At 48.5% G+C, this 27428-nt stretch overlaps 2 protein-coding genes across 4 annotated transcripts; both read left to right on the top strand.

Moving 5' to 3' along the window:
- Window positions 1-225: 225 nt before the first annotated feature.
- LOC131947096 (transcription factor Sox-2) lies at window positions 226-27428 on the top strand. 3 transcript variants are annotated; one of them, XM_059308183.1, is made up of 2 exons: window positions 226-462; window positions 24996-27428. In XM_059308183.1, the coding sequence occupies exon 2, from the start codon at window positions 25429-25431 to the stop codon at window positions 26566-26568; it is 1140 nt and encodes a 379-aa protein (XP_059164166.1). In that variant the 5' UTR covers window positions 226-462; window positions 24996-25428; the 3' UTR covers window positions 26569-27428. The 3 variants fall into 3 exon arrangements, with proteins under 3 accessions (XP_059164166.1, XP_059164163.1, XP_059164164.1); XM_059308180.1 differs by lacking the exon at window positions 226-462 and adding an exon at window positions 16056-16412; XM_059308181.1 differs by lacking the exon at window positions 226-462 and adding an exon at window positions 16056-16174.
- Window positions 19378-21547, top strand: LOC131947089 (acrosomal protein SP-10-like). The gene is made up of 2 exons (XM_059308174.1): window positions 19378-19414; window positions 21123-21547. Exons 1-2 carry the CDS (start codon window positions 19378-19380, stop codon window positions 21545-21547), a joined length of 462 nt encoding a protein of 153 aa, XP_059164157.1.

Consider the following 27428-nt stretch of genomic DNA (forward strand, 5'->3'; position numbering starts at 1 on the left):
GAAGAATGCGCCTGTATGCCACACCTCGACGGGCCTATTGTTCCCCTGAATGACGTGCTGTGTGTGCGCTCACATGTCGTCTGCTAACTCCAGCTCTGTATGACGTGTGGATAACTGACGGCATTCGTTCTCTAGAGTTGGCCGTGTGGGTACCGTTTGCTGTTTGGGTACCGTTTGCTGTGTGGGTACCATTTGTTGTGTGGGTACCATTTGTGAGTACCATTTGTTGTGTGGGTACCATTTGCCGTGTGGGTACCAATGATTGTATGGCTACCATTGATTGTGTGGCTACCACTGACCATGCAAGCAACTTCTAAATTGAGGAGTAATAATTTCTCGGATCTACTGAATGGATAATAATGTGTGGATAATAATGTGTGGATTACTTCAAGTTGCTGGATAAGATTTCCAATGTACATCGCATAAAGTGTTTTCTTTTCCCGGGATACCAAGTTTCTCTAAGTAAGTGCTTGTTGATTTGTTTCATGACACAAGTGCCACACCACACAAGTACCACACCACACCACACAAGTGCCACACCACACAAGTGCCACACCACACCACACAAGTGCCACACCACACAAGTGCCACACCACACAAGTGCCACACCACACCACACAAGTGCCACACCACACCACACGAGTGCCACACCACACCACACAAGTGCCACACCACACCACACCACACCACACAAGTTCCACACCACACAAGTGCCACACCACACCACACAAGTGCTACACCACACCACACAAGTACCACACCACACAAGTACCACACCACACCACACCACACCACACCACACAAGTGCCACACCACACCACACAAGTGCCACACCACACGAGTGCCACACCACACCACACAAGTGCCACACCACACCACACCACACGAGTGCCACACCACACCACACAAGTACCACACCACACCACACCACACGAGTGCCACACCACACCACACAAGTGCCACACCACACCACACCACACAAGTGCCACACCACACAAGTACCACACCACACCACACAAGTGCCACACCACACCACACAAGTGCCACACCACACCACACCACACAAGTGCCACACCACACAAGTGCCACACCACACCACACAAGTGCCACACCACACCACACAAGTGCCACACCACACAAGTGCCACACCACACAAGTGCCACACCACACAAGTGCCACACCACACAAGTTCCACACCACACAAGTTCCACACCACACCACACCACACCACACCACACCACACAAGTGCCACACCACACGAGTGCCACACCACACCACACCACACCACACAAGTGCCACACCACACCACACAAGTGCCACACCACACCACACAAGTGCCACACCACACAAGTGCCACACCACACAAGTGCCACACCAAACAAGTTCCACACCACACAAGTTCCACACCACACCACACCACACCACACCACACAAGTGCCACACCACACGAGTGCCACACCACACCACACAAGTGCCACACCACACCACACAAGTGCCACACCACACAAGTGCCACACCACACAAGTTCCACACAACACAAGTTCCACACCACACCACACCATACCACACAAGTGCCACACCACACCACACAAGTGCCACACCACACCACACAAGTGCCACACCACACCACACAAGTGCCACACCACACCACACAAGTGCCACACCACACAAGTTCCACACCACACAAGTTCCACACCACACCACACCACACCACACCACACAAGTGCCACACCACACCACACGAGTGCCACACCACACCACACCACACGAGTGCCACACCACACCACACAAGTGCCACACCACACAAGTGCCACACCACACCACACAAGTGCCACACCACACCACACGAGTGCCACACCACACGAGTGCCACACCACACGAGTGCCACACCACACCACACCACACCACACAAGTGCCACACCACACCACACGAGTGCCACACCACACTACACCACACAAGTGCCACACCACACAAGTGCCACACCACACCACACAAGTGCCACACCACACAAGTGCCACACCACACCACACAAGTGCCACACCACACCACACAAGTGCCACACCACACCACACAAGTGCCACACCACACCACACAAGTGCCACACCACACCACACAAGTGCCACACCACACCACACGAGTGCCACACCACACCACACCACACAAGTGCCACACCACACAAGTGCCACACCACACCACACAAGTGCCACACCACACCACACAAGTGCCACACCACACCACACCACACGAGTGCCACACCACACGAGTGCCACACCACACCACACCACACAAGTGCCACACCACACCACACGAGTGCCACACCACACCACACCACACAAGTGCCACACCACACCACACGAGTGCCACACCACACCACACGAGTGCCACACCACACGAGTGCCACACCACACGAGTGCCACACCACACGAGTGCCACACCACACCACACCACACAAGTGCCACACCACACCACACAAGTGCCACACCACACCACACAAGTGCCACACCACACCACACAAGTGCCACACCACACCACACGACTGCCACACCACACGAGTGCCACACCACACCACACCACACAAGTGCCACACCACACAAGTGCCACACCACACCACACAAGTGCCACACCACACAAGTGCCACACCACACCACACAAGTGCCACACCACACAAGTTCCACACCACACCACACAAGTGCCACACCACACAAGTGCCACACCACACCACACAAGTGCCACACCACACAAGTGCCACACCACACAAGTTCCACACCACACCACACCACACGAGTGCCACACCACACAAGTGCCACACCACACAAGTTCCACACCACACCACACAAGTGCCACACCACACAAGTTCCACACCACACCACACCACACCACACAAGTGCCACACCACACCACACAAGTGCCACACCACACCACACGAGTGCCACACCACACCACATGAGTGCCACACCACACAAGTGCCACACCACACCACACCACACAAGTGCCACACCACACCACACCACACAAGTGCCACACCACACAAGTGCCACACCACACCATACGAGTGCCACACCACACCACACGAGTGCCACACCACACAAGTGCCACACCACACAAGTGCCACACTACACCACACATGTACCACACCACACCACACGAGTGCCACACCACACCACACAAGTGCCACACCACACGAGTGCCACACCACACAAGTGCCAAACCACACCACACAAGTGCCACACCACACCACACAAGTGCCACACCACACGAGTGCCACACCACACAAGTGCCAAACCACACCACACAAGTGCCACACCACACCACACAAGTGCCACACCACACCACACCACACAAGTGCCACACCACACCACACAAGTGCCACACCACAGCACACCACACAAGTGCCACACCACACCACACAAGTGCCACACCACACCACACAAGTGCCAAACCACAGCACACCACACCACACCACACCACACAAGTGCCACACCACACGAGTGCCACACCACACGAGTGCCACACCACACCACACAAGTGCCACACCACACCACACCACACAAGTGCCACAGCACACCACACAAGTGCCACACCACACCACACAAGTGCCACACCACACCACACCACACGAGTGCCACACCACACCACACAAGTGCCACACCACACCACACCACACAAGTGCCACACCACACCACACAAGTGCCACACCACACCACACAAGTGCCACACCACACCACACAAGTGCCACACCACACAAGTGCCACACCACACCACACGAGTGCCACACCACAACACACAAGTGCCACACCACACCACACCACACCACACCACACAAGTTCCACACCACACCACACCACACCACACAAGTGCCACACCACACCACACCACACAAGTGCCACAACACACCACACGAGTGCCACACCACACCACACCACACAAGTGCCACACCACACCACAACACACAAGTGCCACACCACACCACACCACACAAGTGCCACACCACACAAGTGCCACACCACACAAGTGCCACACCACACAAGTGCCACACCACACCACACCACACAAGTGCCACACCACACCACACCACACCACACAAGTGCCACAGCACACCACACGAGTGAAACACCACACAAGTGCCACACCACACAAGTGCCACACCACACAAGTGCCACACCACACCACATAAGTGCCACACCACACAAGTACCACATCACACCACACCACACCACCTCTCATAGTTTTATGAACCGGTCTTTTTACCAAACCGAGTATGGCAAGCTCAATAACTATTCCCCCCCCCACCCCCCTCTCCCCTCTCCCCACCCCCCTTCCCCACACACACACACACACACGCCCATGTCATAAGGATATCCAGACTATGATATATCGGCTGCTCATTTCATCAGGCGTGAATATTTTACTTGACCAGCACGTGAGTGCTCAAGGTCATCCGTTGAACAGTCCGTGAGTGCTCAAGGTCATCCGTTGAACAGTCCGTGAGTGCTCAAGGTCATCCGTTGACCAGCCCGTGAGTGCCTGATATAGTTGACCAAGTTTTGAACAACAAAAGCTTCTTCTGGTAATACTCGTGGTTTATAGTATAGTAGGTTTTCCGATAGGTTTTCTGTAGGTTTTCTGTAGGTTTTCCGATAGGTTTTCTGTAGGTTTTCTGTAGGTTTTCTGTAGGTTTTCTGTAGGTTTTCTGTAGGTTTTTTGTAGGTTTTTTGTAGGTTTTCTGTAGGTTTTCTGTAGGTTTTCTGTAGGTTTTCCAATAGGTTTTCTGTAGGTTTTCCAATAGGTTTTCCGTAGGTTTTCTGTAGGTTTTCTGTAGGTTTTCTGTAGGTTTTCTGTAGGTTTTCTGTAGGTTTTCTGTAGGTTTTCTGTAGGTTTTCTGTGGGTTTTCTGTGGGTTTTCTGTGGGTTTTCTGTGGGTTTTCTGTGGGTTTTCTGTGGGTTTTCTGTGGGTTTTGTGTAAGTTTTCTCTAGGTTTTCTCTAGGTTTTCTCGTATGCGGAACATTGTAGGTTTTTAATTAAATTTTAATGCGTATTTTATTTTAACATAATTACCATTACATAATACATAATCACCAGTATGTTGACATTTGAATTCAATCACAAGAGCTGTAGTAAAATGTGTCCAACTCTATAGAACGTAATGGCGGGGGTCGACGATGTGTCCAACTCTATAGAACGTAATGGCGGGGGTCGAGGATGTGTCGAATTCTTCTGAGTTGCGTCCCTTACCTGCAGGAAAATCACGCTGTGTTAAAGCTTACCTGTGAAATATTTTAGGCAAACTTGTAAGGTCAAGGTCTCTGTAGATCATTTACGTGTTGCCTACTAGCATAAGAAAGATATTTGTAGAGGATATATATATATATATATATATATATATATATATATATATATATATATATATATACATGTATATATATATATGTATATATATATATGTGTGTGTGTGTGTGTGTGGGTGTGTGGGTGTGTGTGTGGGTGTTTGGTTGTGGGTGGGTGGTAGTAGGAGGGTGTGTGGGTGGGTGTGTGGGGTGGGTGTGAGTGTGGGTGTGGGTGTGTGGGTGGGTGTGAGTGTGTGGGTGTGTGTGGGTGGGTGTGTGGGTGTGGGTGTGTGGGTGTGGGGTGGGTGTGGGTGTGTGGGTGTGTGTGGGGGTGGGGGTGGGGGTGGGTGTGGGTATGTGTGTGAGTATAAAGGCTAAGGTGAAATGAACAACGAAACTCTCTCCCTTATATCTTTATATTGGGAGGAATTGTGCAGATATTGTGAAGATATTGTGCAGATATTGTTCAGATATTATGCAGATAGAGTGAAGATAGTGTGAAGATAGTGTGAAGATAGTGTGAAGACAGTGTGAAGACAGTGTGAAGATAGTGTGAAGATAGTGTGAAGATAGTGTGAAGATAGTGTGAAGATAGTGTGCAGATATTCACCTACCTGACCTAACCAGGCCTAACGCCAACTGAAGTGGGGAGGTGGAGGGGGAGGGGGGGGGAATATTTATGTAACACAAGGCGTCCTACATGCAATTTTAGAGGACAATGGGTGGAATTATGGGATATAATCCCTGTGGATAGGATAATAAAGGTGCTTGCTCCTGGTTATTATATTAGAGAGGTAAGGTTGGCTGACACACCTGACATAAGCTAACACACCTGACATAAACTAACACACCTGACATAAAGTAACACACCTGACACACCTGACATAAGCTAACACACCTGACATAAGTTAACACACCTGACACATCTTACACACCTGACATAAGGTAACACACCTGACATAAAGTAACACACCTGACATAAGTTAACACACCTGACACATCTTACACACCTGACATAAAGTAACACACCTGACACACCTGACATAAGCTAACACTGAAATTAGCTACATCCACCCCTACATCCACCCCTACATCCACCCCTACATCCACCCCTACATCCACCCCTACATCCACCCCTACACCCACCCTTAAATCCACCCCTACACCCACCCTTAAATCCACCCCTACACCCACCCTTAAATCCACCCCTACATCCACCCCTACATCCACCCCTACATCCACCCCTACATCCACCCCTACATCCACCCCTACATCCACCCCTACACCCACCCTTAAATCCACCCCTACACCCACCCTTAAATCCACCCCTACACCCACCCTTAAATCCACCCCTACATCCACCCCTACATCCACCCCTACATCCACCCCTACATCCACCCCTACATCCACCCCTACACCCACCCTTAAATCCACCCCTACACCCACCCTTAAATCCACCCCTACACCCACCCTTAAATCCACCCCTACATCCACCCCTACATCCACCCTTAAATCCACCCCTACATCCACCCCTACATCCACCCCTACATCCACCCCTACATCCACCCCTATACCCACCCTTAAATCCACCCCTACATCCACCCCTACATCCACCCCTACATCCACCCTTAAATCCACCCCTACATCCACCCCTACATCCACCCCTACATCCACCCCTACATCCACCCCTACATCCACCCCTACATCCACCCCTACATCCACCCCTACATCCACCCCTACATCCACCCCTACATCCAACCCTACATCCACCCCTACATCCACCCCTACATCCACCCTTACATCCACCCCTACATCCACCCTTACATCCACCCCTAAATCCACCCTTACATCCACACCTACATCCACCCTTACACCCACCCTTAAATCCACCCCTACATCCACCCTTACATCCACACCTACATCCACCCCTACATCCACCCCTACATCCACCTCTACATCCACCCTTAAATCCACCCCTACATCCACCCTTTAATCCACCCCTACATCCACCCTTACATCCACACCTACATCCACCCCTACATCCACCCCTACATCCACCCCTACATCCACCCCTACATCCACCTCTACATCCACCCCTACATCCACCCTTTAATCCACCCCTACATCCACCCCTACATCCACCCCTACATCCACCCCTACATCCACCCCTACATCCACCCCTACATCCACCCTTTAATCCACCCCTACATCCACCCCTACATCCACCCCTACATCCACCCCTACATCCACCCCTACATCCACCCTTTAATCCACCCCTACATCCACCCCTACATCCACCCTTACATCCACCTCTACATCCACCCCTACATCCACCCCTACATCCACCCCTACATCCACCCTTTAATCCACCCCTACATCCACCCCTACATCCACCCCTACATCCACCCCTACATCCACCACTACATCCACCTCTACATCCACCCCTACATCCACCCCTACATCCACCCCTACATCCACCCTTTAATCCACCCCTACATCCACCCCTACATCCACCCCTACATCCACCCCTACATCCACCCCTACATCCACCCCTACATCCACCCCTACATCCACCCCTACATCCACCCTTACATCCACACCTACATCCACCCCTACATCCACACCTACATCCACCCCTACATCCACACCTACATCCACCTCTACATCCACCCCTACATCCACCTCTACATCCACTTCTAAATCCACCCTTACATCCACCCCTACACCCACCCTTTAATCCACCCCTACATCCACCCTTACATCCACACCTACATCCACCCCTACATCCACTTCTAAATCCACCCCTACATCCACCCCTACATCCACCCCTATATCCACCCCTACATCCACCCCTACATCCACCCTTACATCCACCCCTACATCCACCCTTAAATCCACACCTACATCCACCCCTACATCCACCCTTACATCCACACCTACATCCACCCCTACATCCACCCCTACATCCACTTCTAAATCCACCCCTACATCCACCCCTACATCCACCCCTACATCCACCCTTAAATCCACACCTACATCCACCCTTACATCCACCCCTACATCCACTTCTAAATCCACCCCTACATCCACCCTTACATCCACCCCTACATCCACTTCTAAATCCACACCTACATCCACCCTTACATCCACCCCTACATCCACTTCTAAATCCACCCCTACATCCACCCCTACATCCACCCTTACATCCACACCTACATCCACCCCTACATCCACCCCTACATCCACCCCTACATCCACCCCTACATCCACCCCTACACCCACCCTTAAATCCACCCCTACACCCACCCTTACATCCACCCCTACATCCACCCTTACATCCACCCCTACATCCACCCCTACATCCACCCCTACATCCACCCCTACACCCACCCTTTAATCCACCCCTACATCCACCCTTACATCCACCCCTACATCCACCCCTACATCCACCCCTACATCCACCCTTACATCCACCCCTACATCCACCCCTTCATCCACCCCTACATCCACCCCTACACCCACCCTTACATCCACCCCTACATCCACCCTTACATCCACCCCTACATCCACCCCTACATCCACCCCTACATCCACCTCTACATCCACCCCTACATCCACCCCTACATCCACCCTTTAATCCACCCCTACATCCACCCTTACATCCACACCTACATCCACCCCTACATCCACCCTTACATCCACACCTACATCCACCCTTTAATCCACCCTTACATCCACCCTTACATCCACACCTACATCCACCCCTACATCCACCCTTACATCCACACCTACATCCACCCCTACATCCACCCCTACATCCACCTCTACATCCACCCCTACATCCACCCTTTAATCCACACCTACATCCACCCCTACATCCACCTCTACATCCACCCTTAAATCCACCCCTACATCCACCTCTACATCCACCCTTTAATCCACCCCTACATCCACCCTTACATCCACACCTACATCCACCCCTACATCCACCCTTACATCCACACCTACATCCACCCCTACATCCACCCCTACATCCACCTCTACATCCACCCCTACATCCACCCTTTAATCCACCCCTACATCCACCCCTACATCCACCCTTTAATCCACCCCTACATCCACCCCTACATCCACCCTTACATCCACACCTACATCCACCCCTACATCCACCCCTACATCCACCTCTACATCCACCCCTACATCCACCCTTTAATCCACCCCTACATCCACCTCTACATCCACCCTTTAATCCACCCCTACATCCACCCCTACATCCACCCTTTAATCCACCCCTACATCCACCCTTACATCCACACCTACATCCACCCCTACATCCACCCCTACATCCACCTCTACATCCACCCCTACATCCACCCCTACATCCACCTCTACATCCACTTCTAAATCCACCCTTACATCCACCCCTACACCCAGGCTTTAATCCACCCCTACATCCACCCTTACATCCACCCCTACATCCACTTCTAAATCCACCCCTACATCCACCCCTACATCCACCCTTTAATCCACCCCTACATCCACCCTTACATCCACACCTACATCCACCCCTACATCCACCCCTACATCCACCTCTACATCCACCCCTACATCCACCCCTACATCCACCTCTACATCCACTTCTAAATCCACCCTTACATCCACCCCTACACCCACCCTTTAATCCACCCCTACATCCACCCTTACATCCACCCTTACATCCACCCTTACATCCACCCCTACATCCACCCTTACATCCACCCCTACATCCACCCCTACATCCACCCCTATATCCACCCCTACATCCACCCCTACATCCACCCTTACATCCACACCTACATCCACCCCTTACATCCACCCTTACATCCACACCTACATCCACCCCTACATCCACCCCTACATCCACTTCTATATCCACCCCTACATCCACCCCTACATCCACCCTTACATCCACCCCTACATCCACTTCTAAATCCACCCCTACATCCACCCTTACATCCACCCCTACATCCAAACCTACATCCACCCCTACATCCACTTCTAAATCCACCCCTATATCCACCATTACATCTACCACCAACTAGATTATATTTTCTATAAAACATCGCGATAAAAACAGTTCTGCTCCACTGACCCCTGATACGAAGCTCCCCCTCCCCTCCCCTCCCCCTCCCCCTTCCCCCTTCCCTCCCCCCCCCCCCCCCCTCCCCTCCCCTAGATGTGACATGCACCTTTGTTCTCGTCAGTTCTACCTTTCAAGTGTCCCCACCGTCAACAGCTAGACAAACTTTAATTAATAACCGGCTGTAAATAGTTTGGACGGTACCTCCCCCACCAGCCCCCCCCCCCACCCCACCAGCCCCACCCTAGGTGGACGTTTAGTTCCAGCCCACTGGGGCCGCACCATTTCAAGCGGGCAGTCCAAGACTTGAAGTTCTTCGCTGCAGCCATTGGTGTTCGCTCATCCGTGACGTCTCTCGTCTTTTATCCTCCCCGTGCTGGATTGAGATAATCCCAGCCCTTTCATGTGGCACCACGGCCAGCCGATATCCTCGAGTGGTGTCCCCTGTACAGGTGTGTCAGGGTGGGGGGGGGGGGTGGCGGTGGGGGCATTTAAAAAAGGATTTGATTAATTTTATTTGACATACCTTACACCAGGCTGTAATATATCACACTTGAAAATATTGACATTTATCCTGCACCCTTTGCACATGACATTTAGCTTGCACCCATTGCACGTCATCACCAAATGACATCTGATTTGCACCTGATATGTCAAGTGAGACTGTGTGTGTGTGTGTGTGTGTGTGCGTATGGCAATGTATAGGTGAGAGAATGTGTATGAATGTGGGAGAATCTATATGTGTGTGTGAGAGTATTGGCTGATTTTTCGAGTGGAGTGTGTGTGTGAGAGTGTGTGTGAGTGTGTGTGTGCGTGTGTGTGTTGTCTGATTGTTCGAGTGTGTGTGAGTGTTTGTGTGTGTGTGAGTATTGGCTGATTTTTCGAGTGGAGTGTGTGTGTGTGTGTGTGTGTGTTTGAGTGTGTGTGTTTGTGTGTATGTGTGTATGCTGATTGTCCGAGTGTCACCCTACATGTCACATCCATCGTCCAAACGTTGATGACGTCACAACAATTCTCGCCGTGTACCTAATGACCTGGTTCAGATGACGTCATGTGACCTGTGTTGTACTGTCAGTAAAGATGGCGACCCTCTGATCCCTTAATTAGTACCTACCTGTCAAAGGTCAAGGCCACTTGACGGGCTGTCCCCTGGTCCACTCAAGTGGTCTTAACTAGCTGACCACCGTGACGTCACGGGCCGGATGAATGGGGTAGTAATTACACCCTTGTCCAGGTCCAAAAATAGCCGGCGGGTGCCTGAGGGTGGGGATACAATATTGTGTCTGACACGGGGCTGCGACCCCCAGGGTCGGGCCGGCACAATGGCCAACAACAACACGGTACAATGGAGGGACCAGGATCAAATCCACATGAGCCTGAGAAAACCCGTGTCCCAAATGTTTTGTTAAGACTTTAATTAGAGAGTTTTTCTTACCGCACGACAAGATGATGACATCAGAATGCCAAGGGCCGGCGACTGAGGCTGGGAGGGGAAGTAACAATAGATGGACAATTTTATGGCTCTCTTCAAAACAAAAGCTTGGGTCAACTCTAGGTAGCCAGTGGCTAGCCTGGGCCCAGTGTAGCCAGTGCTACCTACCCTTGTATGGTTGTCAGGTGAAGTTTGTTTTCTCGCCGAGCTAATTTCAGATGGAAATATTTTAAGTAGGGGGAGACAAGCGACAAACATTGATCTTAATTAGGTCACAGTTTTTCTTAACGCCGTCATTAGAGTGACGTCAGAGATGTGGTGGTAATGACGTGTACCATCCGGATATTTTGTCTCTCCCGTTTGTTAGATCGTAGGTGAAGTAGATCACGGAAATCTTAACGCAAGTTCTTTAACAAAGGTCTAAGCACAATGTTTGACATTTAATTTACACCCAACAGTATCTCACAATAATTATCTCACAAAAATTATCTCACAATAATTATCTCACAAAAATTAACACACACACATACGATCATACACACACATACACACATACACGCCCTCTCCTATAAAAGCACATAGGCCTACACTCACATACATAAATAGACACAAACACACATACATGCACATATACACAGATACAGTTTGACATATACACTCATATTCCCACCACCATACCCACACATACACATATCACTATGTGAACAAACATAAACGTATGTAGTACATAAACACCCAGACATACACATCCATGCACACATATATGACATACATGGACAAACACACGCACATACACACACCCCCTACCAGTAGTCACAGAGCTAATTAAAACACAAACCCATTAGCACCCCACCGTCAGCGACCTCTGATCTCGGGGGTAAGGAGCTCTGATCCCGGGGGTGGGGAGATCAAGAACATTTCTCTCGCATGCCGCTGGACGGTGACCTAATAAGGTCCTGTCTCCCCGCTAATTAAATTTTAATTACCACCTCCCATCTATCGACGACAGAAACCGAATCGATACTTCATATTTCTTAAATCTTTTACACCGATACCTTATCTCACTACCTTATCTCATGTATCGATACCTTATCTCATGTATCGATACCCTATCCCCTGTATCGATAGCCCATCTGCCGTATCGATAGATCAATAGCCCATCCCACTGTGGAAGACCAGGTTCCGTACGGCTAACTCTGGCGTCGTGAGATTGGTGTGTCTAAACTCAGCGATGTGTGTCTAAAGTCAGCGATGTGTGTCTGAAGTCAGTGATGCGTGTCGTGTTCTCGTCTTGTGCCATGAGGTGTCCGGGGCACCAACTGATGACGTATTCGTGGTCAAACCCATGGGGGCATTAATGTCCAAATACAGTAGCGTAGCGAGGGGGGGGGGGGGGCGGGGACACCAGAAGTTCTCTCTTATGCTCCACCCCACATCACTTCCTGTTTACAAAATTTAATGTCTAGCTCCTCTTAGCTCAGAATTAGCTCACGTGTTTACGTTTGAGCAGTGTGTCTGGAGTCAGCTCTTGTGTGGCACACCACATGTCCACACATCGTGTGGTTACACCACATGTCCCCCACATTGTGTGGTTAAACCACATGTCCCCACATCGTGTGGTTAAACCACATGTCCCCCACATCGTGTGGCACACCACACGTAGGGCCAATAAACACACCACCACATCAGGCTTTGAACCGGCTACTCGTACGGTCTTCCGACTACACGGAAAACCATCCGGCTACACGGAAAACCATCCGGCTACATTGAAGACCATCCGGCTACACGGAACCGTATAACCGGCATTGTGGTATCACAGGTGTAATTGACCGGCCGGCAACCGGATCGTCATACAGACGAGGTAATGGAGAAGTTGGGAGCCGGCAACCGGCAACTGTGCTCACATGATTCCCTCCCTTTGTGCTGCAGACCACGACTGGATTGCCGCCCCTGACGGTGTAGATTTCCTTCCCCTGAGCGTCTCAACAAAAACAAACCACTTTTATTCCAGATACGTTTTTCTCTAGGTTTTTACATAAATATGGGATTTCAAAAGGGTGGGATTTTTAATGGGTGGGATTTTTAATGGGTGGGATTTTTAATGGATGACATCCAATGACAAGGGGAAGAAACAATGACAACCTGTCAATTTCGCATTGAATGACATGTTTTTGTGTCACTGAATGACATGTTTTTGTGTCACTGAATGACATGTGTTTGTGTCACTGAATGACATGTCAGTATTGGTCAGCGTTTGGTCAACTGTCGTGTGACAATGTTTAGACCGAAGGCCTTCGTCAGAGCAACAAATACAACTCGTGACAGAAGGAACCTGTGATATTTTCATTGGCTCGCTGAGGTCACGTGACGCGGGTTTGGAACTCAGACAACCCAGCTCTAGCTGAGTACCCAGCATGTGACATCACATGTCTGGCATTGATGTCAGCTACACATGACACACCTGACATTTCAACACTGCAGGCTGTCATTTCCTGGATGTGTAGGTCATGGTCGTTAACACACTACACACACTACAGGACACACACACACACACACCACACACACACCATACACACACCACACACACACCACCTACTACACACACACCACCTACTACACACACTATGGGACACACACACACACACACACACCACACACACACACCACCTACTACACACACACACACACCACCTACTACACACACCATGGGACACACACAAACACACACACCACCTACTACACACACTATGGGACACACACAAACACACACACCACCTACTACACACACTATGGGACACACACACACCACACACACACACACACCACCTACTACACACACACACACCACCCACTACACACACACCACCTACTACACACACTACGGGACACACACACACACACCACACACATACACCACCTACTACACACACACACACCACCTACTACACACACGCATGTTTTTATCCAGCGTAACATCACTTCCGGTTTTCCTGTCGCACACGACGGTTCCACTGTGTGCACCATTCGGCGCAACAATGTGCACCTATTCTCCTCACGCACCCTACGATAAGACTGCGACCTTCACCTTGGCCGTCCCCTTGTATTGCAGCTAGAGTTTCGCTAGTGTCTCCAGTCGTGTAGTCTATTGTAGATGAAATACCTCACACTTTCCCCGGCCTGTTGCTGCTGTCTATGTAAGCCTCGTGTCGCTGGCCCATTGAGACCTGGCTCAACAATTGCTCGGCTCCCGCTCGGGTTTACGGCCCACACGTCAGGGTTGGGCTCGGGTTTCATGGGGGCCACGACTGTTAACGGAGGGGAGGGGGGTGGAATGTTGAGGGTTAACCATAGTAGATGATATGTACAGGCTAACCCCTCAAGAAAGGGCTAACCCCACAAGAAAGGGCTACCCCACTAGTATGGGCTAACCACACAAGAAAGGGCTACCCCACAAGAAAGGGCTAACCAGAGCTAACCACAGACGACAAATGGGGGGCAGACATGCCATACTCGCCAGTCGACAATTTTGTTTTTACAAATGTTGGACCAACTACCATCATTCAGATGTTGTCAAATGTTGGGGTCATTTAGATTTTGTAAAATGTTGTGGTCATTGAGATGTTGTAAAAATGTTGTGGTCATTGAGATGTTGTAAAAATGTTGTGGTCATTGACATGTTGTAAAAATGTTGTGGGTCTACCCTGGCTGGTGTGTGTGTGTGGGGGGGGGGGGACTGCACTAGCTGATGTCTTTGATGGACAACCTTCCCTTTTGTACCATCGAGAAATTTTTTTCTTATCAGTATTGGAAGAGATCGAACCGATTCATCGATCACATGTGTGTATATATGTGTGTGTGTGTGTGTCCCTCTCTTTCAATTCTGTCCTCTCTCAATCCATTACCAAGAAAACCCTCCCCTCCCCTCAACCTACTCTCTAAACCCCAGCCCTAAAGGACAGCTCCTCTCACTTAGGCCCCGCCCTCTTCTCATTCACTGGCTCCCTCACTCGAGCACGCCCCGCCCCGCGCGCCATTGTCACGAGCCGCGCGCACCCGCCTTTTACCTCTCCAACGCTGTGTACAACGGCGTGTTTTGATTGGCCAGCCTCGCGCCTATTGGACCAGTCAGAATCAATAACACAAGCTGAGCCGAGCGCATTAGCCATTGAATAGCCGAGTTGTCGAATGGAATCGCCCTAGCCATTGCCTCTGAATGCCACAAAGATTTATCATTCTATCTACACAGTTGACGGGAGAGGGTGAAAGGAGCTATTGAGGACCCACACAGGCGATTATATGTGAGCGCTTTTTTCCACTTCCTTTTTCTAGGTATTCAAACGGCTGTAGTGTCCCCTGACTCAAAGGACGAAGGACTTGTGTCCTGTTCAGCTTTGACCATCCATTGATTGTTGATTTTGTACATCAGGATTTTGGGTCAGCATACAATACAACACTTGCACAACTTGCTTGTTTAATTTGTTCAGTTCGGAGATCGAAGTTTGGATTATATCGATTGATTTTTTGCGGATACTACAGGTACGTCCACATTGTCTTGATATCGGTTTGTGTTTTTGGCCATCTTAGTGGCCTACACTGTGTCTTGGCCAATGTTGGTTTTCTCATTGTATTTTGCTGGCCAACGCTATGTTACGGCCCGAACGTGTTTTATCGATGGAAATATTGTCTGGCCAACTTTTCATTGAGGCCAACATTGTATTAGGGCCAACATTGTATTAGGGCCAACGTTGTATTAGGGCCAACGTTGTATTAGGGCCAACGTTGTATTAGGGCCAACATTGTATTAGGGCCAACATTGTATTAGGGCCAACATTGTATTAGGGACAACATTGTATTAGGGCCAACATTGTATTAGGGCCAACATTGCATTAAGGCCAACATTGTATCGGGCCAAGATTTTGTTACTGTGTTGGCCAACCAATGAGTTGGCCATCGGTGAGTTGTCCTCAACCCCCTCCGTGTGTACCTGAACACGGGTCATCCCTGGGTCGTGGCACGGGTCGTGGCACGGGTCGTGGCACGGGTCATGTGGGTTGAGCTAACCCCGAGATCACACGGGGCCGTGTTAACGGAAAAGATTTAAAAAACTTTCAAACACACCCGCCGTCCATCTTAACACACCTGTGTCCGGCCTCAGGTGAATAGTTCTCCATCAGTTCAAGCAAGTTTAACCAAAGTTTAACTGTAAGTTAGATCACGTTTTTATGAAGTTAACCAAAGTTTGATCAAGTATTAAGGTAACTAAAGTTTAACTAAGTTTGATGAAGTTTTTATCAAGTTAACTAAAGTTTAACTGTAAGTTTGAAAAGTTTAATCACAACGTTTAACCAAGGTTTACTAGCTTAACCATAATGTTTAACGAAGTTTACCTGGTTTAACAATAACGTTTAACGAACTTTACCTAGCTTAACAATGTTTAACGAAGTTTACCAATTTCGAAATTTACCTAGTTTAACGAAGTTTACATAGTTTAACGAAGTTTACCTAGTTTAACAATAATGTTTAACAACGACAGTTAAACATTAGATAAACAAATAGTGACTTGAATGAAGGCAATTCACAAAATATGTGTGTTGTAAGCGTTTAGTTACTGGTGGTGCTGTTGTTAGTTGTGATGTTATGTGATGTTGTAACTTATTTCACTTACAACTGTAGATACTAGTGCTAAACTGCTAGTTGTAAGTTCTAGTGCTAAACTGCTAGTTGTAAGTTCTAGTGCTAAACTGCTAGTTGTAAGTTCTAGTGCTAAACTCCCTTGCTAAACTTAGCGTTAAACTCCTGCGTTAAACTGTGATTTCGTGTATCTGGTTTGTCTGTCAGACGGTCGCTTTGTTCGTCTGTCGTGTAGGTGGCACGGTGACAGATGTCTGACCGGACATTTCCTTTGTCTGCCGGTTGTCGTGTAACCTGTGTCAGCCGGCTTCCGGTCAAAGTTTAGTCAACATTTCGTGTCGTGTATCGCACGCTTAGCACAGGTTTTATTGGGAGCCATCACACAAGCTAATCAGCGCTCATTAAGGTCGTTAATAATTTAATTGACTAAGTTCGAAGATTAGTGTTAAGCCGTACCAATGTGTTCAGCCGTGTGTTTAGCCGTACCAATGTGTTTAGCCGTACCAATGTGTTTAGCCGTACCAGTGTGTTTAGCCTTACCAATGTGTTTAGCCGTACCAATGTGTTTAGCCGTACCAATGTGTTTAGCCGTACCAATGTGTTTAGCCGTACCAATGTGTTTAGCTGTACAGCCGTACCAATGTGTTTAGCCGTACCAATGTGTTTAGCCGTACCAATGTGTTTAGCTGTACCAATGTGTTTAGCTGTACCAATGTGTTTAGCTGTACCAATGTGTTTAGCCGTACCAATGTGTTTAGCCGTACCAATGTGTTTAGCCGTACCAATGTGTTTAGCCGTACCAATGTGTTTAGCCGTACCAATGTGTTTAGCCGTACCAATGTGTTTAGCCGTACCAATGTGCTAAGCCGTACTAATGTGTTTAGCCGTACCAATGTGTTTAGCCGTACCAATGTGTTTAGCCGTACCAATGTGTTTAGCTGTGTGTTTAGCCGTGTGTTTAGCCGTACCAATGTGTTTAGCTGTGTGTTTAGCCGTGTGTTTAGCCGTACCAATGTGTTTAGCTGTGTGTTTAGCCGTACCAATGTGTCACGCTCCCGTCAAGTCTAGCTACCGTTTATAGGACGACATCGATCACAGAGATCGATTGTCACGCCTGTATGTGGGGAGATCACGTAGCGTGACAGTAGTCGTGTAGTGCCGTGATCCGAGGTGTCGAGTTACCGTTGGCTCGTCCGTCTAGCAGGGAGTCGATCCCGCGTGTAGCACAAGTCTGGACCGGCAATTTTCAAACCGGTTCGTTAGGTGCCGGTTTATTTTTTGGTCGCCGGCTGAACTACTGACCGGCATTAATTGTGCGCCGGCTTAACTACTGACCGGCATTAATGTGTTCTCCAATATAAATTACAGGACCGGCTTCAATCCGTTGCCGGCTTTCACGTTTTGCCGGCCGAAATACGATTGGCCACCAACACATCGAGGTTGCTCAAGCGCAGGTTTTAAACTTTCACTTAATGACACATGTCATAGCTTATGTCATTAGTTATCTGCCGTGTCATTTATCTGCCTTAGAGCCGAGAACCCCACCCCATCTCCACCCCTCCCCATAACTCACTGCTTATCACCAAAACACAATATGTATCCCCCCCTCCCCATCAGTACCCGGGACCCCCCCCCCCCCCCACCAAAGACAAACTGTTTTGTTTTATCGCTGTACAAATAAAATAATTAAAAATGCTGGAATTAATGACCCCCCCCCCCCCCCTCTAGATAAGAGCCCGAGAAACTTTCCCAAAACTTGAGGACAGTTTGAGCCGCTCTGCGCGCCAGAGTTAGCCGGTTAAGTTTAGCCGTGCCGGTGTAACCGCCCAATGCAAGTATTTAGAGTTCTATCAATGGCCGTGTTTACATCATGGCTGTCATAGCTTCTACAGCTAGCGGCTTCAAAAGTACAAACTTTAATCCATGCTTATCTCCCGTGGTAGGTCTGGTACAGCCTTAACTCCCTTGGTAGGTCTGGTAGGTGTCCTGGTGGTTGTGGTGTCGGGTGGTGTATGTGTCCTGATGGTGTGGTTGTCTTCGTAGTGTGGTTGTCGAATGGTGTGGGTGTTACGATCTGAGATCGGCGATCGAACCAGAATGTTTTGAAATAATTTAATGAGATAATTAAGGTGTAATAAATTACAGGTATAACCTGCTACAGGTCGATGTGATAATTAAGATAACAAACGTCTTGTCAGCTAATACCCCCCCCCTCCACCCCGCCTTGAGTTGAACGTTAATTCCCGATATTTTCGGAGGCGATGAATTCTTGTCATTTTTAATAATCACAATCAATGACGTCATGTATTGATTTCATCTGCCGTTACAACTTCCGGTGTCAAATTGTCGACTAGTCACAACTCTTGTCACATGACCTATCTGTCACATTAAGATGACCTATCTGTCACATTAAGATGACCTATCTGTCACATTAGATGACCTATCTGTCACATTAGATGACCTATCTGTCACATTAGATGACCTATCTGTCACATTAGATGACCTATCTGTCACATTGACCAACTATCCCTACGTGCATGTGACATTTTTATTTTTATTTTGACAGTCTGATATTTATTAACTTTGTTACGTTCAACTTAGTGACACTTGGTCATTTTGTGACAGTTTGTCATTTAGTGACACTTGGTCATTTTGTGAAGCTTGGTCATTTTGTTGGTCATGTTGTGCAGTTGGTCATGTTGTTAAACGAGTTACGAAAATGACCAGTGTTTCAAATGTCTACATGTAGTCAGTGTGTTGCGTTTAAAGTGGTACCACATCTCTGTGTGTTGTGTTTAAACACAATTCTCTACAAACACGGGAACACGACCCCCCCCCCCCCCATACCTACTGTAACTTTGACGTTATTACTGTCATCTGAGCGATAACGAAATCTAAAAATAGAATACAAACCGGTCTGATCATGGTCGCGAGTTTGTACACATCTGACGTCATCATGTGTACATAACTACAGCCGTCTTGGTCAAGTATGTCTGTCTGATTGTAAGTCTTGTATATAGTCTAATTGAAAGTATGCTTTTTGCAAAGTCTGCTTGAAAGTCTTGTATTAAGTCTGGTATAACGACTTGTACAAAGTCTGCTTGAAAGTCTTGTATAAAGTCTGGTATAAGGACTTGAACAAAGTCTGCTTGAAAGTCTTGTATTAAGTCTGGTATAAGGGCTTGAACAAAGTCTGCTTACAAGTCTTGTATTAAGTCTGGTATAAGGACTTGAACAAAGTCTGCTTGAAAGTCTTGTATTAAGTCTGGTATAAGGACTTGTACAAAGTCTGCTTGAAAGTCTTGTATAAAGTCTGGTATAATGACTTGAACAAAGTCTGCTTGAAAGTCTTGTATAAAGTCTGGTATAAGGACTTGTACAAAGTCTGCTTGAAAGTCTTGTATTAAGTCTGGTATAAGGACTTGTACAAAATCTGCTTGAAAGTCTTGTATAAAGTCTGGTATAAGGACTTGAACAAAGTCTGCTTGAAAGTCTTGTATAAAGTCTGGTATAAGGACTTGAAAAAAAGTCTGCTTGAAAGTCTCGGGTAAAGTCTCGGGTAAAGTCTGCAGAAAGGTGTCACAAAATTTGTCTGTTTTATTTGTCCGTGTTGAGCTTTCGAAAAGCACGCTAAAGTTGAACACGCTAAAGTTGAACACGCTAAAGTTGAACACGCTAAAGTTGAACACGCTAAAGTTGAACACGCTAAAGTTGAACACGCTAAAGTTGAACACGCTAAAGTTGAACACGCTAAAGTTGAACACGCTAAAGTTGAACACGCTAAAGTTGAACACGCTAAAGTTGAACACGCTAAAGTTGAACACGCTAAAGTTGAACACGCTAAAGTTGAACACGCTAAAGTTGAACACGCTAAAGTTGAACACGCTAAAGTTGAACACGCTAAAGTTGAACACGCTAAAGTTGAACACGCTAAAGTTGAACACGCTAAAGTTGAACACGCTAAAGTTGAACACGCTAAAGTTGAACACGCTAAAGTTGAACACGCTAAAGTAATTTTAAAGATCCGTTGTAGGGTTTAGTCTGAGGGTTTTTTTTTTGTCTAACTTAGGGTTTATGTCTGATTTAGTGTTTTCAATGTCTTGCCGTAGGGTTTTCAATGTCTTGCCGTAGGGTTTTCAATGTCTTGCCGTAGGGTTTTCAATATCTTGCCGTAGGGTTTTCAATGTCTTGCCGTAGGGTTTTCAATGTCTTGCCGTAGGGTTTTCAATGTCTTGCCGTAGGGTTTTCAATGTCTTGCCGTAGGGTTTTCAATGTCTTGCCGTAGGGTTTTCAATGTCTTGCCGTAGGGTTTTCAATGTCTTGCCGTAGGGTTTTCAATGTCTTGCCGTAGGGTTTTCAATGTCTTGCCGTAGGGTTTTCAATGTCTTACCGTAGGGTTTTCAATGTCTACTCCGGATGAAGTGTTTAAACCCGACCCTTGAAGTCTGATGTGGAAAGTCACCATTCCCCCATTTTGATTGTCTCACCAATATCTGGGCATTGTCTCACCAATATCTGGTGATTGTCTCACCAATATCTGGTGATTGTCTCACCAATATCTGGTGATTGTCTCACCAATATCTGGTGATTGTCTCACCAATATCTGGTGATTTTCTCACCAGTTACCCCTCGCACTCTCTGCGCATGCGCACTATAAAATGCCCCGCCCACTGACGCCTTCTCACATGACACGTGTAAAAACAATTGTCGACTTTTTAATCAACAGTTAAAATCCAATCAGGAAACTTAATTAGTCAAATTATTTGTATTGCTTAACGCCCTCTTCCGCTCACCACAGTTTAGCACTAAGTTAAACCACGTTAAACAATCTAGTACTAGGTTAAACCACGTTAAACAATCTAGTACTAGGTTAAACCACGTTAAACAATCTAGTACTAGGTTAAACCATGTTAAACAATCTAGTACTAGGTTAAACCATGTTAAACTAACTAGCGCTAAGTTAAACCATGTTAACCTAACTAGCGCCAAGTTAAACCATGTTAAACAAACTAGCACCAGTACGTTTCGACCACCGGTCTTCATCAGTAGGTAGGGAAAAAATAAGTGGACACGTTTGTGTTCAATCCGAAAAGGCGATTGTATTTCTACGACACACCTGTGTCGCACCTGTGTCGCACCTGTGTGTTGAACTACTTGAGGTGTTCAGAGACTTATCCGTCTTACAAGTTTTAATGTTGGGATTATTTCCTGTCAGTTCATCTACAACACTCGCAAATCACAGCCACATGCAAGCCACAGCCACATGCAAGCCACAGCCACATGCAAGCCACAGCCACATGCAAGCCACATCCACACGAAAACCACACAAATTCACGCTTAAATCACGCAAACCGTTAAAATCCCGGACTCACACACGGACCCACACACACGGACCCACAAAAACAGACCCACACACGCAGACTCACACACACGGACCCTCACACACAGACCCACACACAGACCTACACACAGACCCTCACACACGACCCTCACACACGACCCACACACACAGACCCTCACACACGACCCTCACACACAGACCCTCACACACAGACCCTCACACACAGACCCTCACACACAGACCCACACACAGACCTACACACAGACCCTCACACACGACCCTCACACACAGACCCTCACACACAGACCCTCACACACAGACCCTCACACACAGACCCACACACAGACCTACACACAGACCTACACACAGACCCTCACACACGACCCACACACAGACCCACACACACAGACCCTCACACAATGGAATGTCTCTACGTGACGGCCGCCAATGTTGAAGAATGGGAGGACAAAAAGACGGACTGGGCTCGACAGACGTGACACACTTCAATATGTGGGGGGATGTGTGGGGTGTGTGTGGGGGGGGGGGGGGCGAGGTGTGTTGCTTGTGCTGGCCAACTGCCACATGTTATAAAAAGTTTTTGTTTTAAATTTCAAAATTCATTTTCGTCGTCTGTCGCGAGTTTAAGACGGTCGTGTTTGTGACGTCAGTTCACAGTTGAGGTACGTGTTTGTGACGTCAGTTCACAGTTGAGCTAGGTGTTTGTGACGTCAGTTCACAGTTGAGCTACGTGAAACAAACCGCCAGCATTAGATCACATCGCTGCCTTCTTGTTCGCAGAAACTTTCTTTCAGTTTGAACATTTTCTTGAGGCTTTTTAATTGGTGATTTAATTAAGTTCTTTGGTTAGTTGTGACGTCAGTGGTTCGCGTTGATTGTGACGTCAGTGGTTCGCGTTGATTGTGACGTCAGTGGTTCGCGTTGATTGTGACGTCAGTGGTTCGCGTTGACTGTGACGTCAGTAGTTCGCGTTGACTGTGACGTCAGTGGTTCGCGTTGATTGTGACGTCAGTGGTTTGTGTAGGTAACCAGCAACAGTCTAAACGCTAGCAAGGTGAAGGCCATTCGTCCAAGTCAAGGATCTTGTCAAATATTTGTCTCACATTTTTGTCAATTTACCTAGGTGTCAAGTCAAACATCCCCATCCTGTGGTTTGACCTGCCTTGAGATTTCAAGTGATGAATTTTCGTCGTTTTAATTTGAAGTTTATTTTCTGAGATTTCAATTGATGAATTTTCGTCGTTTTAAAGTTTATTTTCTGAGATTTCAAATGATGAATTTTCGTCGTTTTAAAGTTTATTTTCTGAGATTTCAAGTGATGAATTTTCGTCGTTTTAATATGAAGTTGATTTTTTGAGATTTCAAATGATGAATTTGTGTCGTTTCAATTTGAAGTTGATTTTTCTGTGATTTAAATTAAATTTTTTTGAACTTTTGTTGATTTTTAAAGAGTTTTTAAAATTATTGTCGTGACGTCATTTATTTACGTGATCCGACACGAACCAATCGACCCATCTGACCCCACCTGACCCCATCTGACCCCATCTGACCCCATCTGACCCCATCTGACCCCATCTGACCCCATCTGACCCCATATGACCCCATCTTTAGCAGACTGTTGGGGTTTTAACTTGATTCTGTTCGCGTGTCAACGGCCAATTTGATCATTTTTGTCGATACTCGGGTATCACGTGATTAATTCCCTATGACAGGTGTCGCTGACTGACACGTCAGGTGTGACTGACTGACACGTCAGGTGTGACTGACACGTCAGGTGTGACTGACACGTCAGGTGTGACTGACTGACACGTCAGGTGTGACTGACACGTCAGGTGTGACGGACTGACACGTCAGGTGTGACTGACTGACACGTCAGGTGTTACTGACACTCTGACTGACACGTCAGGTGTGACTGACTGACACGTCAGGTGTGACTGACTGACACGTCAGGTGTGACTGACTGACACGTCAGGTGTGACTGACTGACACGTCAGGTGTGACTGACTGACACGTCAGGTGTGACTGACTGACACGTCAGGTGTGACTGACTGACACGTCAGGTGTGACTGACTGACACGTCAGGTGCTACAAACTTACCACGCCCTATAAAAATGTTTTTTCTCTTGCAGATGATCTTGACCTGAGACATCTCTCGCTGCCCCACCTCATGCACTCTCTGACCTCGTGAGCACCTGGGTCATTTCACCCGGTGACCTTCACCTTGATCTCTGGAGATCTTGGATATAGTTGCTGACAATTAGCTCGGACACCTGACACTAACCTCGTACCAGCAGCCTCTACACCTGACACTAACCTCATGTTTCCTGGATAGTAGAGTCGCCACTGGCAACTACACCGACGCCACTGCAGATATCACCTTGTACACTCGGCCACCAACCACCCAGTCACTCACTGACAGGTTGGCAACCAACTAAACCAGACTCTCCTTCCCAGAATTCCTTTTTATTTTCCTCGGGTTGACCCACATACGGCCTCAAAATTTTCTACCCAAGTTTTGACCCCCGTGATCCTCGGGATCCCCGTGACCCCTACCGGTCCAAGATGATGATGATGGAGCAGGATATGAAGCCGCCCATCCTGCACCAGCCGCAGTCGCAGCTCCCGCCCGTCAGCAGCGGGCCGCAGGTGCACCAGTCGCACCACTCCATGCACCCCCAACAGACGTCGCCGCGCCCCGGGTCAGGGGGGCACACGGAGCTCCCCCAGACCAACCACGGCGGCGGCGCCCCCAATGGCGGGAGTCCTACCAACAACAACAACAACAACAACAACACGACCAACTCTAAAAACAACATGGACCCCAGCCGCGTCAAGCGACCAATGAACGCCTTCATGGTTTGGTCACGTGGACAGAGGCGCAAGATGGCGCAGGAAAACCCCAAGATGCACAACTCTGAGATCAGCAAGAGGCTGGGGGCGGAGTGGAAGCTGCTCAGTGAAGCGGAGAAGCGGCCATTCATCGACGAGGCCAAACGTCTGCGGGCCATCCACATGAAGGAACACCCCGACTACAAGTACAGGCCACGTAGGAAGACGAAGACCCTGATGAAGAAAGACAAGTACGCGCTGCCCGGCATGGCCAACCCTGCCATGGCCCAGGTTGGCCGCGACCCATCGGGGATGTACCCCACCCACATGAACTCGTACATGGCCAACGGGTACGCCGCCCACATGATGGGCGACCCTAACGCCTACCAACAAATGGCCGGTCATTTGCCCGGACTTTCGCCGGCCGGATATTACCCAGGATTTAACACGCAAGCTATGCAGAGCCAGGTCACGAGCGGTAGCTACATGAACGGGGCCAACAGTTACAACATGAGCATGGCCCAGATGGCGCCCTACGCCGCCCACAACATGTCACCCACGCCCCAGGGTCACTCCAGTACCCCCGGCATCAAGCGGGAGTCAGTGACCCCCACCCAGGGACAGGGCGCCGCCCCGGCTCACACAGGCTCCAGCAAATCTCCGTACCCAACCCCGACGGCAGCACAGACCGGCAACGAGATCCGGGAGTTCATCTCCATGTACCTCCCGCCCGGCCAGTCTGACCACGGTCTGGGGAACGAATCCCACTCAGCAGCTGCCTTCGCAAGGTTACAACAGATGCAGTATTCCATGAACGGACACCATCTCTCCAACTCCTCCGACAACAGCACCGTTCCCCTCTCGCACATGTAGGTCAGCAGCAGCCTGCATCTCTACAGGACTGGCGCCTGCTACAGGGCGCCGTGTACATTGCTCAGCCTTGACCTCTGGCTAAAACTGTTTGACCTATGCTGGCCAGGTGGCCTAAACGAGTGCTGGCCAAAAAATGACCCCACTCAAACGACCTCAAGACGGGAATAACTAGAGTTGAGAAAATATTCGCTCACCACAGGGGCAGATAATCGCGGGGTTACAGGGCAGATAAACAATGGGTGGGGGGCCACAACTCTAGCTCTTGAAGGTAAAAAGTTTCCAAATTTCTGATTGACTTAGTGGAAAGTTAGTGTCGACATGCCAATGGAACCTCTGGCACCAGAAGATTTTAATTAGTTTTTGTCATCAGGCTAATGTATGTCGAGACATGAATGACATTTCCCAAAGTTAAATCGACCTAAATTAAATTAGGATGATGTAATACGTTGTGTGCAGGCTTAACGCTTGACATAACGTTTGTGATCTCAAACTCAAATGATTTCAAACTGCCATATTTTAACTTCCGTGAGAAGAAAATCTTCGGAGAATTAAAGCTCTACTGATCTCAATTGTACATGCTTATGGAAAGCCACAATTGTCACATTTTTGTTTCTTTTCCAATTGTACGGTAAGCCGAAAGGCCACTTTTCGATTTACAAACAAAAAAGATTTTTTTGTAACAATTTTTTTTGTTCCCGACAAAACAGAGCAAATAATTAACGCGCCGATGACATTTCAATTAGGGTAATTAGGGTAATTAGCGCAATCGTCGGCTACAGAAGCAAGAGACAAGCGTGATACTGTGCGCGTGCTCTGAAAGGTGAGCAGTTAAACGACCTCTGTGGTGTTAGGACCAGGGG

The sequence above is a fragment of the Physella acuta genome, unplaced genomic scaffold (assembly GCF_028476545.2).
Source record: "Physella acuta isolate Inbredline_101_S28 unplaced genomic scaffold, ASM2847654v3 ptg000582l, whole genome shotgun sequence".
NCBI classification, from domain to species: Eukaryota; Metazoa; Mollusca; class Gastropoda; family Physidae; genus Physella; species Physella acuta.